Below are 13413 nucleotides of genomic sequence, written 5' to 3' on the forward strand. Positions count from 1 at the left end.
TTCAAATATATATATATATATATATATATATATATATATATATATATATATATATATATATATATATATATATATATATATATATATATATATATATATATAATTTTTTTAGTTTTGATAATTTACACTGCACAAACTTTCTACAATGCTTTTGTAAACATTTTTAGTGTTATTTGCAAAAAATAAAGTTGAAATTCTTATCACAGTTCTGCTTTCCTCTTTGTCATTGTGTAAATACAGATTTCAGAATTTTTAGACCAAGAAATTTCTTAAATATATAAAAGCTGTATTTTAAGCTTTATTTTAAATTTCACATTAGTTTCAAATATTTCTTTTATTCTGAACCATGCGTGTCAAATTATGAAATTTTCAGAATATGTTTTATAGTATTAGTGAATGTTTTTAAAAGAAGTCTCAAGCTCAAGTCTCCATTCATTTGTCTGAAATTTAAGTAAATCAGTAATGTATAATTTTAAATAGTAAACTGTACTTTAGTAAATCATTACAATAAATTTTTAAGAATCACGGGACACTGAAAATTAGAATGCTTAAAAATTTCATCAAATTAATAAAAATATTAATTTTCCTTTGGCTTAGTTTCTATTTTAGAGGTTGCCACAGCAGAATGAATCGCACACTATTCCAGCATTTGTTTTTACGCAGCTGCAACCCAATACTGGGAAACACCCCACACTCATTCTCACACACTCGTACACTACGCCAATTTAGTTTATGCTCCAGAAAAGAAATGTAAAACATTGATCAGTATTATTTGACTGTGCTCACCCCCCTGAAAGATTTAAGTTACCTTTTATTCATAAGACGATTTTAACTGAATCTGTGGTCCTCTGTAATTAATAAAAAGTAAAAAAAAAAAAATGGCTACTAGTCTTCTTGAAAGTTCCACTGATTCTAATAAAAGAAAGACAGATAATATATGACCCAGCACCACAAAACCAGTCATAAGTGTCGATCTTTTTGAAACTGAGATTTTTCAACAACCACACAACTGCTGAATCGTCAAATCACTCAGCTCAACTGTCATGTGTATTTTCTTTTATAGCTTAAAAATACAACACAATACATATCTGTCTCTGTTGTCAAGTTTAATTATAATTTAGCCTTTATCCACAACAGATCTCATGAGCAAAACAGGGTAACTCTGATGGGTTTATATCATAGAGCTCACTGTTTCCATGTAGCTAAAATACAGGCATGTAATCAGCCGAGGACAAAAAAGGAAGACGAGACCACGCACTCTCCAAAAAATAAATAAATATATATATATATATATATATATATATATATATATATATAGATATAGATATATATTACATGGTTTCCACTACATTCATTCTTCCATGGCGGGGTGCCACAGCAAAATTCACCCGCCACTGCTACATTATTACTACTCATTAAAAACATTCAGTCGTTGTTGTTTTTTTTAATAGCGGGATATAATCTCACTAAAACGTGTTAAAAGGTAAGTGAAATTTAACAGCGTGAACTTTTCTGTAATCACAGTAGTGCAGTGCGTCATGTGTTTAACCCTTTAAGGTGACATACTGACAGGTGCGTGTTGCATGAGGCTACAGGCTAGCAAACACGGCGTAACTTTCAGTTAAGACGAACACAGTTCCCATAATTATACTTTATAGATAATAGAAAATGCTTTATAATAATTTAAAATGTATAGATGACTTTATCTTGCTGGAGTTTAAGGCTGTTTCACTTTACTCTGTAGGTCTATTGGAGACATTCATAAATATTCCTAGCAAATCTAATAAATGTTGGAGACATGCTTGTTACATAAACGCACTAAATCGCACTTCAGCAGCGTTTATTTGAGAGCACACAAGAAAATCTGCACTTGAGCAGCATGTATTTGAGGGCGTGCAAGAAGTTTTGTGCACGAACAGAGGAAATCGGCGCACAAGCAAAGAAATTTGCATGCTTGTATTACATGAATGCGAATACTGTGCTCACAACATTTTTCATTGAAACGCCACAGGTAGTTGGTAGATCTGTGTAAAAGGCCCAAGTGTCTGCTGCCACATCTGGAAAAACTCCTAGAGGAAACATTGTATATGTATATATTTATTCATTCGAACTATTTTTAAAGGCCTTAAAATATTTAATCCAGTTGAAAGTAGCCTGATATAATTTAAGATTTCATCCTGAAAAAAATATCCTACATCGCTAGAAAGAGTTTATCACTTTCACTTTCCCTTTCCTTCAGTGTAGTCCCAGCTTTTTAATAGTTTTGATTAATTATAAAATATATTGTTATAAATTTGTAATAGTCTATCATCTAAACTTTCAGGTTATACATTTGAGGTGACAGGCTGTAGCACTTAATAAATAACACAAGAACAGATGATTTGCAGAGGATAATAACAAATGTGCGTCCTGCTTTATTTATAACGTTTATAGAGCCAGTGGCAGTTCTAGACCTAGACCTAGTTCTCGTAATTGGGCAGGGGCCACTTGTGCTTTAGCGGGCACACTTTAACATGCATCTCAAACTACTTAAACAATTATTCAAAGTCATTTGTTGTCATGCATCACTCTGCAGTCTTCATAAACAAGCTAATTAAATAACGTTAACTCAAAATAATCTTCCATGTTAATTTATTTGACAAGTAACTTTGTACACATTTTTAACATTCAAGTACATCAAGGCACATTTTCGCACCTGTAAACTTGAACAGATGCAGTTGCCCTCCCATTAACTTAAAATAATTTAAAACATGTCCAAGTGATCTTTTACATACCAAGGAGATTTTCACAGTATTTCGTTTAAAACAAAAATAATTATTCTGGAGTCATATTAAGTCTTATTTCCTATAGTTTATGTTTTGAACAAAAGCTATTTTTAATAAAAAAAAAAAAAAAACTATTTTAAGGTCAGTATTATTTGCCTCCTCAAAAATATTTACTGTATTATTTTTGACTGTCTACACAACAAACCAGTTATACACTAACTTGACTAATTATTCCAACTTTCCTAGTTAACATAAACTAGTTAAGTCTTTAAATTAGGCTACACTTTAATCTGAATCAAAGACTATAGAATACTTAAAGGGACTTTAATCTCAGTACAACTATCTTGCAAAATAACTAGTAAATATTATGCACTGGCTGGGAAAGATAAAGTAGTTATTAGAAATTAGTTAAACTATTATGTTTAAAAACGTGTTGTAAAAAATCATGTGTTGAGGACTCGTTCTTTGTCACTACTGAAATCCAAAACGAATGAAGGCAAAACTAGTTGATTATTACTTTTACATGAGCGTGACTGTAAACCACACTTGATCAATGTGTTAAATCTATTCTGTACTTGCCGACTGCAAGTTCAAGACTGCATTTTCTAACGTAAAACTATGTGCACTCAACTTCTGATCAATAATATTATTTAACTACTTATTAACTATTTTTTCCATTCTGGTATTACTATTGCTATTATTACTACACCTCCACGCTCACCTCCACACACAGCTGGGGCTCTGGAACTCAACTTCTTGAGAAGGGCTGGACTTTCTTTTACTCTGGAGTTGCTCACGGTGGGCTGGTGTGGGCTTGCTTATAGCTCCCAACTTAGCCGCCATGTTTTGGAGTTTTACCCGGTGAACAAGAGGGTCGCCTCCCTGCGCCTTTGGGTCGGGGATAGGTCGCTCACTGTGGTATGGGCCTACGGGCCAAACACCAGTGCAGAGTACCTGGCCTTCTTGGAGTCCTTGGGAGGGGTGCTGGAAGGTGAGGACTCCATTGTTCTACTGGGGGCTTCAATGCCCATGTGGGTAATGACAGTGATACCTGGAGAGGCGTGATTGGAAGGAACGGCATCCCTGATCTGAACCCGAGTGGTGTTTTGTTATTGGACTTTTGTGCTAACCACAGTTTGTCCATAACGAACACCATGTTCAATGGTCAATGATCGACTTTGTGGTTGTATTGTCTGATCTCCGACGGCATGTCTTGGACACTCGGGTTAAGAGAGGGGCAGAGCTGTCAACTGATCACCACCTGGTAGTGAGTTGGATCCGCTGGCAGGGGGGAAAGCTGGACAGACCTGGTAGGCCCAAGCGTATTGTGAGGGTCCTCTGGGAACGTCTGGCTGAACCTCAAGTCAGAGGGATTTCAACTCTCACCTCAGGAAGAGCTTTGACCAGATCCCGAAGGAGGCTGGAGACATGAAGACTGAGTGTTCCATGTTCTCTGACTCCATTGTTAATGCAGCCGTGAGGAGCTGTGGCCGTAAGGTCTGTGTTGCTTGTCGGGGCAGCAATCCACGAACCCGGTGGTGGACACCGGAAGTAAGGGATGCCATCAAGCTGAAGAAGGAGTCCTACAGAGCTTGGTTGGCTTGCAAGACTCCCGAGACAGCTGATGGGTATCGACTGGCCAAGCCTGCTGCAGCCCGGGCAGTTGTGGAAGCACAAACTCGGGCCTGGGAGGAGTTCGGGGAGACCATGGAGGAAGACTATCGGTCAGCCCCAAAGAGATTCTGGCAAACTGTCCGGCGCCTCAGGAGGGAAAAGCAGCTCCACATCGACCTCGACTGGGGATGTGGTTGGGTGGTGGAAGGAATACTTTGAGGATCTCCTTAACCCCACTGACATGTCTTTCATTAAGGAAAGGAGACTGGGGATGCAGGGATGGACTCACCCATCACCCAAGCTGAGGTCACTGAGGTAGTTTGCAAGCTCCGCAGTGGCAAAGCAGCACGGGTGGATGAGATTCACCCTATGTATCTTAGGTCTCTGGATGTTGCGGGACTGTCGTGGCTGACAAGTCTTTACAACTTCGCATGGAGGTCGGGGACAGTACCTCTGGACTGGGCAACTGGGGTGGTGGTTCCCATTCTTAAGAAGGGGGACCGGAGGGTGTGCTCCAACTATGGGGGGATCACACTCCTCAGCCTCCAGGGGAAAGTCTATGCCAGGGTACTGGAGAGGAGGATCCGGCCGATGATTGAACCTAGGATCCAGGGGGAACAATGCGGTTTTCATCTGGGTCGTGGTACACTGGACTAGCTCTATACCCTCACCAGGGTGCTCGAGGGTTCATGGGAGTATGCCCAACCAGTCCACATGTGTTTTGTGGACTTGGAGAAGGCATTCGATCGTGTCTCTCGTGGCATTCTGTAGAGGGTGCTCGGGGAGTATGGGGTCTGAGGCGATCGGTTGAGGGCTGTCTCATCCCTGTATGAACAGAGTAGGAGTCTGGTTTGCATTGCCGGCAATAAGTCAGATTTGTTTCCAGTGCATGTTGGACTCCGGCAGGGCTGTCCCTTGCCACCAATTCTATTCATAATATTTATGGACAGAATTTCAAGGCGCAGCCTTGGGCTGGAGGGGGTCCGGTTCGGGGAGCACAAGATTTCATCTCTGTTATTCACAGACGATGTTGTTCTGTTGGCTTTATCGAACACGGACCTTCAGCATGCACTGGGGTGGTTTGCTGCAGAGTGTGATGCAGCTGGGATGAGAATCAGCACCTCCAAGTCCGAGGCCATGGTGCTCCACCAGAAAAAGGTGGTTTGCCATCTCCAGGTTGGAGGAAATTCCTTACCCCAGGTGGAGGAGTTTAAGTATCTCGGGGTTTTGTTCACGAGTAAGGGAAGGATGGAACGTGAGATTGACAGGCGCATTGGTGCAGCGGCAGCAGTAATGCGGTCGATGTACCGGTCTGTTGTGAAGGAGCTGAGCCGAAAGGCAAAGCTCACGATTTACCGGTCAATCTACGTTCCTACTTTCACCTATGTTCATGAACAAAAGGACAAGATCTAGGAGACAAGCGGCCGAAATGAGTTTCCTTCGAAGGGTAGCAGGGCACACTCTTATGGATAGGGTGAGGAGCTCTGACACCCGGGAGGAGCTCGGACTAGAGCCGCTGCTCCTTCACATCGAGAGAAGTCAGCTAAGGTGGCTCAGGCATCTGTTTTGGATGCCTTCTGGACGCCTACCTAGGAAGGTGTTCCAGGCATGTCCCACCGGGAGGAGGCCTCGAGGACCCAGGACACGCTGGAGGGACTATGACTCTCGGCTGGCCTGGGAACGCCTCGGGATCCTCCCGGAGGAGCTGGAGGAAGTTTCTGGGGAGAGGGAAGTCTGGGGTTCTCTCCTAAGACTGCTGCCCCCGCGACCCGGCCCCAAAAAAGTGGCAGAAAATGAATGAGATTGTGCAAGTTATGAAAACATCAACCTGCAGTCTTGACACGCTCCCACATCATTCTTTAAAATGGTGTTTACCTGTTTAGAAATGGATCTTCTAAAAGTGGTAAATGCTTCAATTCTCCTGGGGTATTTTTCCAAACTCACTTAAAACTGCAGTTGTTAAACCCCTCTTGAAGAAGAGCAACCTGGATAATACCCTTTTGAGCAATTACAGGCCCATCTCAAATCTCCCTTTCATTAGCAAAATCATTGAAAAATTTGTTTTTAACCAGGTTAACAAGTTCTTAAACTTCAAGGGGTGTTTAGACAATTTTTAATCTGGGTTCAGATCACATCACAGTACAGAGAGCGCCCTTAAAAAGATAATCAATGATATCCGCCTAAATACAGATTCAGGCAAACTAACAGTGCTGGTACTGCTCGATCTCAGTGCTGCATTTGACACATACTTCTGGATAGGCTGGAAAACTGGGTTGAGCTGTCTGGGACGGTCCTCAAATGGTTCAGATCTTACCTTGAAGGGAGAGGTTACTATGTCAGTATAGGTGACCATAGGTCAAAATGGACACCCATGACGTAAAGAGTCCCACAAGGCTTGATTCTGGCACCTCTCCTGTTCAACATTTATATGCTTCCTCTGAGCCAAATAATGAGAAAAAAACAAATCTCCTACCACAGCTATGCTGATGACAATCTACCTAGCCTTACTGCCTAATGACTACAGCCCCATTGACACCCTCTGCCAATGCATTGATGAAATTAACTTATGAATGTGGCAAAAATTTCTTCAGTTAAACAAAGAAAAAACTGAAGTGATTGCATTTGGGAACATATATGAGGTTCTCAAGGTGAATGCAAACCTTGGCACTAACGGTCAAACAGCAAAAAATAAGATCAAGAATCTTGGTGTGACTCTGGAGTCAGATCTGAGTTTCAATAGTCATGTCAAAGCAGCATACTATCATCTCAAAAACATAGCAAAAATTAGATGCTTTGTTTCCAGTGAAGATTTAGAGAAACTTGTTCCCGCTTTTATCAGCAGCAGGGTGGATTTCTGTATTTTTCTGTATTCTGTGTTTAAATTATTATTACTGGTCTATAAATCACTAAATGACTTAGGACCTCAATACATTACAGATATGCTCACTGAATACAAACCTAACAGATCACTCAGATCTTTAGGATCATATAAACCAGAAATTACAAGAGTTCAGTCAAAGCAGGGTGAATTGGCTTTGTTACTACGCCCCTCGCTGCTGGAATCAGCTTCCAGAAATTTTTAGTTTTGGCAGAATTGACTTTTTAGTCATTTGGCAGAATTACAGTTTGAACCCCTGTAGTTAAAATCCAATTTATACAGAAGCAGTCCAAAATAAGCAGGTGAATTAATGATACACAATGTTTGGGTAAATCAAAAGTCAACATTATCAATGCAAAAACACAATTTATGTCTTTATCAAACTACCATAGTTAACATTGAGTAAAATCCAAAAAATCTCAATTCAGAGTAAGCCAGGAACCCTCAGATACATGTGCTCCATATATGAGCCTCAAATTGCACTGCAAGAAAAACAGTTATGTTGATAAATAAAGCCACATGGGCTCAGGAGAACATAATTAAATAAAAACAACAACAATAAAAATGGAACCTAGTCTGTTGCTGCATTAAAAAATGCCAATTGACTCGTTCTTCATGATGAAAGCTGTAGTGATTTGTCAGCTCTAAGTTGTGTGCAAATGTGATGCTGCTGGTTTTTGGATTTGTGTGCTACTATTGGATTTGTGTGCTACTGTAGGTTCAGAGGACTCCATATTTCTTTTTTTCTGGGAAAAAACAGACATAGATATTTCAGCCTCAAAATTCAGAGACCCTTCTGACTTTGAGCAACAGTTGGAAAGGAAATGTCTGTCATAATTTTTGGAAACAGCAGTTTCCCATGTCATGTTTTAAAGTACCATTGATGTGAAGGAATTTATTGGGAGGCACATACTGTATATATATATATATATATATATATATATATATATATATATATATATATATATATATATATATAGACACATAAATAGACACATATTCTGCCATCATAATTATGCATTTCATGGTAAGTCTATAGTTCTTAGTAATATTTGGCAACACTGTATCAATGACATGCACCACTTAGAAGCATGAAAAATCAGTGAGGAGAACATATTCTTTAAGATAAACGTAGTACTCTTAATTATCTGATATCTAAGGGATATAATTATAAACACGAGCCACTACTTAAATGCAAAGGTGGAGGTGTTGGCTTAATATACATTAACATTTTCAGTGTTACTCAGTGATCTGACTTCAAATATAATTAATTTGAAGTAATAGTGTTGTATATTTCGGTGTGCAATTTAAACAATAAATTTCAATCTAAATTTATATTGGCAGGTGTATATAGACAATTACAATTTACTAAATTATGCTTTAGTATAATTACTATACTGACAATTACGATTTCTTATCAGAAATAGTTCTGGCCACAGATAAAATTTTAATTGTTGGTGATTTTAATATTTAAATAGATAATGAAAAGGATGCTTTAATTCTGGCCTTCTTAGAAATACTAGCCTCTGTTGGAGTAAAACAGCATGTCTCAAGGCCTACTCATCAGCATAATCATACTCTAGATCTAATATTATCACATAATATCAATTGATAATGATGAAGTTGTGCAGCAGAGTGATGACAGTTCAGATCACTATTTAATTTCTTGTTTATTGTGCATTGATGGGTCTACAAAATCATCTTCTATTTATAAATATGGTACCTGATTCCAGGCAGCCTAGTAGAGCTTGACACTGCAACTAAAACTATTGATTCTGTCCTTTCTAGCACTTTAGACATAGTTGCTCCGTTACACTTAAAAAAGATTAGGAAAAAAATCTGACACCATGGCACAGTGAGCACACACATGCTTTAAAGAAAGCTGCCCGTAAAATGAAAGGTAGATGGAAGAAATCAAAACTAGAGGTTTTTCGTCTGGCCTGGAAAAGAAAGTATACTTAACTTTAGAAAAGCTTTAAAGTTTGCCAGATCTGCTTTTTTTTCAAGTTTAATAGAAGAAAATAAACACAATCCTATGGTCCTGTTTAACACAGTAGCCAATCTAACTAAAAATAAAACATCAACATGCATTTCTCAACACAGCAGTAATGACTTTAGGAACTTTTTTACATGCAAGATTGATGATATCAGGGATAACATAAGCACCATCAATCTGCCTCCTACAGCATCATCCCATTTAGTGCACTGTAGACTGTTAATGGATCGACTTCAAACTTTTTTAGCAGTAGGTGAGGAAGAACTGTTTAAACATTTTGTTGATAAATTCGTCCAAATCAACAACATCTATGCTAGATCCTTTACTGACCAAATTATTAAAACAATTGTTTTAAAAAGTTTCTGAACCTGTGCTTAACGTTTTAAATTCATCTCTACTTTTAAGATATGTTCCTAAAACTTTTAAGTCATTAAGCCACTTATTAAAAAACACAGCTTGATCCCAAAGAATTTGAAAATTAGACCCATTTCAAACCTGCCTTTTCTATCAAAGATACTAGAAAAAGTCGCATCTGCTCAACTATGTTGCTTCCTACAGAGAAACAATACTTATGAAATTTTTCAATCTGGATTTAGAGCATTTTATAGCACAGAAACAGCACTCCTGTCGTCCGATCGTGGTTGCATTTCTCTATTAGTGTTTTTGGACCTCAGTGCTGCATTTGATACAATCAATCAAAATATACTCCTTGATAGGCTTTAAAATAATGTTGGTATTACAGTAACTGGGCGAAGCAGTGGTGCATTAGGTAGTGCTGTTGCCTCACAGCAAGAAGGTCGCTAGGTTACTGGTTCGAGCCTCGGCTCAGTTGGCGTTTCTGTGTGGAGTTTGCATGTTCTCCCTGCGTTCGCGTTGGTTTCCTACGGGTTTTCCCCACAGTCCAAAGACATCCAGTACAGGTGAATTGGGTAGGCTAAATTGTCTGTAGTGTATGTGTGTGTGTGAGAATGTGTGTATGCGTTTCCCAGTGATGGGTTGTGGCTGGAAGGGCATCCACTGCGTAAATCAAATGCTGGATGAGTTGGTGGAGTTGGTATTACAGTAACTGCATTGGCCTGGTTCAGGTCTTATCTATCTGAATGTTATCAAATTGTATCAGTTAATGAACAGACGTCATACAGATCAAAAGTACATTGTAGGGTACCACAAGGTTCAGTTCTTGGTCCCTTACTTTTCACATTATATATGCTACCACTAGGCAAAAAAACATGGAGTTAGCTTCCACTGTTATGCTGATGATACACAACTTTGTATCTCCTCTCAACCTGATCGTTTGTATGAATTAACGACATTAACATTGTATAGCTGATATTAAAAATTGCATGAGTAATAATAGGTCTTGCTTTTTAGACCTCACATGCAAAAACCTAGAACACTGCCTAAACCTTGATGCATTCTTAGTTCAGATAAAACTGAAGTCTTGCTTATTGGATCCAAAAACCTCACATGTAAAAACCTAGAACACTGTCTAACCCTTTCTTAGATTCTTAGTTCAGTCCTCATCTTGTCAAAAAAAAAAATAGATTTTTGATAGCAACCTGTCATTTGAAGGCCATATTTCAAGCTTCTGTAAAACTGCATTACTTATCTTAAAAATGTTGCCAAACTTTGACATATGCTATCATTGTCTGATGCAGAAAAGCTTATTCATGCCTTCATGACCTCTCGGTTAGACCATTGTAATGCATTACTAGGCGGTTGCCCTGTTGGCCTAATTAACAAACTTAAGCTAGTTCAAATAGCAGCTGCTAGAGTGCAAAGAAATGGTCGTGCCCAACTGAGCCTGGTTTCCCTCAAGGTTTTTTTACTTCACTTTCGTCAATTGGTGAAGTTTGTTCCTCGCCACTGTCACCACTGGCTTGCCTGGTTTATGACTTGAGCTGCGCATTGATGGATTTTCTCTTCAGTGTTTGGACTTTTAGCAGTGAAAATTAAACCACACTTGAACTGAACTAAACTGAAATTAAATTAAAAACTGGACTGACAGTTTTAATTTACTAGAACTTCCATGTTAAGCTGCTTTGACACAATTTACATTGTAAAAACACTAAAGAAATAAAGATTAATTAAATTAATCATCATATTATGTATATAAAACTGTGTCAAACGAAATACTAATGAAATTGTAACCCTTATCCAACATATCTGTAGGTGGAACAACAGAAATTAAAACACTGTCAAGGATTCATAGAATTCATTAACATTCATTAAACATTTGGGCAAATCATGTACAGCATAAGTTGTCATTTTTCATTCACACTCCAAATCTTAATGAAAATTGTTACACCAAAATTATTAAGTTATTGCAGCATGAAACAAAACTATACATATTTGTAGATATTAAAATAGCAAAATAAAAATAAATAAATAAAAAACTGTCCAGATATCATAATTTTCAAACCATGTCCATGCAAACAAACTTGGGCTCTTCTTGAACTAATATACTGTATGTATACATGCTATTGTGGTGAATTTTGAGGAAATTAAGTTGAGGTTTATCACATCAACAAATCAAGATACTGAAGTACTGTCATACGTTACAAAGAATGTATTAAGATTTAAAACACAAATTGACTATTGATTAGACCTACATAGCATTTTCTTAGTGTCTCTTCAGGTAGTGGCTTGCTAGTTACGACTAAACAGCAAAGTTGTTGAAACAGTATATGTTTAGCAATCACTGAATGAACACAAAAACATGCAATGATGAACAACAGTCAACAATTATTATGGTGGAACATCAACAGAAATGTGGCAGAGATCATCGGTCTGTGAAGATTGACAATCTGCAGTCTGTAAAGCTGGAGAATGTAAAGTCTGTGAGCATGCAGAATCTGCAGGAATTTGTGAAGTCTGTGGACATTTAGAGTCAGCGATCTGAGAGCTTTCTTCCTCCCGAGGAAGTCTCTGAATGTCATGCCTTAACTGTAGTAGACTTTTACCCCTCTCAAGTCTACTTTTATCCACCAGCCGAAAAGCCTCCATGAATTCATCGATGTCAATGCTACCATCATTATTTGTGTCCATACTGACAACCAGCTCATTAATGACCTCATCAGAGATCTCCATTTTCAGATAGGCACTGAAGAGTTTCAATGTCTGACGAAAATCCTCAAAAGATATGAGACCTGACAGACACAGATATGAAGGCCTTAGGATTGCAATACGAAAAGACATCAAACTATGTTATGTCTGTTGTCTGCAAGATCTATAACATGCATTTAGAAGATATACTGTATAGGGTAAAATTTCAAGTTGATTATTTCATGCATATATTTTTTCTTACCTGAATTATCTGTGTCTACTATTCTGAAAATGGTCTCCAGTGTGGATCGATGTCTATATAGTGTCTCCAACATTGACTGCTCAATGACCTGTAATAAGAACAGAGGACAATGGTTTCTGCAGAGTATCTGTTAAGATACTGTTCGTTGTTTGAATAATGTGACTAGAAAATGGGCTTCCAAAAGAATTTGATTTTATTTGCAAGTTGCAATATATACATATAACAGTGATAAACACTAAACAAAACACTGTGTACATAAAACCAAAAAATAAAACAAACTGTAAAATTATGCATTTCTCTTATTACTCGCCTTAATTCATATTACTTACCTTAATAATACATACCTCTTAAACATTATTAAATGTTCAAGCTGAGTGACTGATATTTATTGGTTTGCACAGTCACAATTCTGACATTCATTTTCAAAATTGTTTATTATATTTTCAAGATCTGAGTTAAACTCTGCTGCTGCATTCAGCGTGGGCATAAATGTGACATAAAATGATATTCAAACTCACATTGGTAGCATTTAGCAATGAAAAAAGGCACATAATCAGTACCTGAGGTTATTTTACCTAAGTAGTTTATGCTGCTGTTCAGTTGCAAGAAATAGGATTTAGAATTAGTTTCTAAAATAGAAATATGAGGTGATGGTTTGGACAAAAACTGCTTTAAAGCAATACCACCATTATTATTATTATTTATTTATTTATTTATTTTTTGAAAAAGGCTCATTTTACAAGCCAAAGAATGCAGCTGATCATTATAGCTTAGCATATTAATTTGACACATGGATTCATTGGAATTGACCATTAGCATTTCACTCAATAAAACTAAAAAAGAGTTGTAGAAA

The 13413-nt window shown here is 37.7% G+C and overlaps 1 protein-coding gene across 1 annotated transcript in view; it reads right to left on the reverse strand.

Moving 5' to 3' along the window:
• Positions 1-12001: 12001 nt before the first annotated feature.
• Positions 12002-13413, reverse strand: part of ppef2a (protein phosphatase with EF-hand domain 2a) — a 62438-nt gene continuing 61026 nt past the window's right edge. Inside the window, exons 17-18 of the mRNA XM_056458526.1 lie at positions 12561-12648; positions 12002-12402 (exon numbers count right to left, since the gene is read on the reverse strand). Of these exons, the coding sequence (XP_056314501.1) occupies positions 12002-12402; positions 12561-12648 (489 nt within the window). The remainder of the gene's footprint in view (positions 12403-12560; positions 12649-13413) is intronic.

Source organism: Danio aesculapii, chromosome 5 (assembly GCF_903798145.1).
Source record: "Danio aesculapii chromosome 5, fDanAes4.1, whole genome shotgun sequence".
NCBI classification, from domain to species: domain Eukaryota; kingdom Metazoa; phylum Chordata; class Actinopteri; order Cypriniformes; family Danionidae; genus Danio; species Danio aesculapii.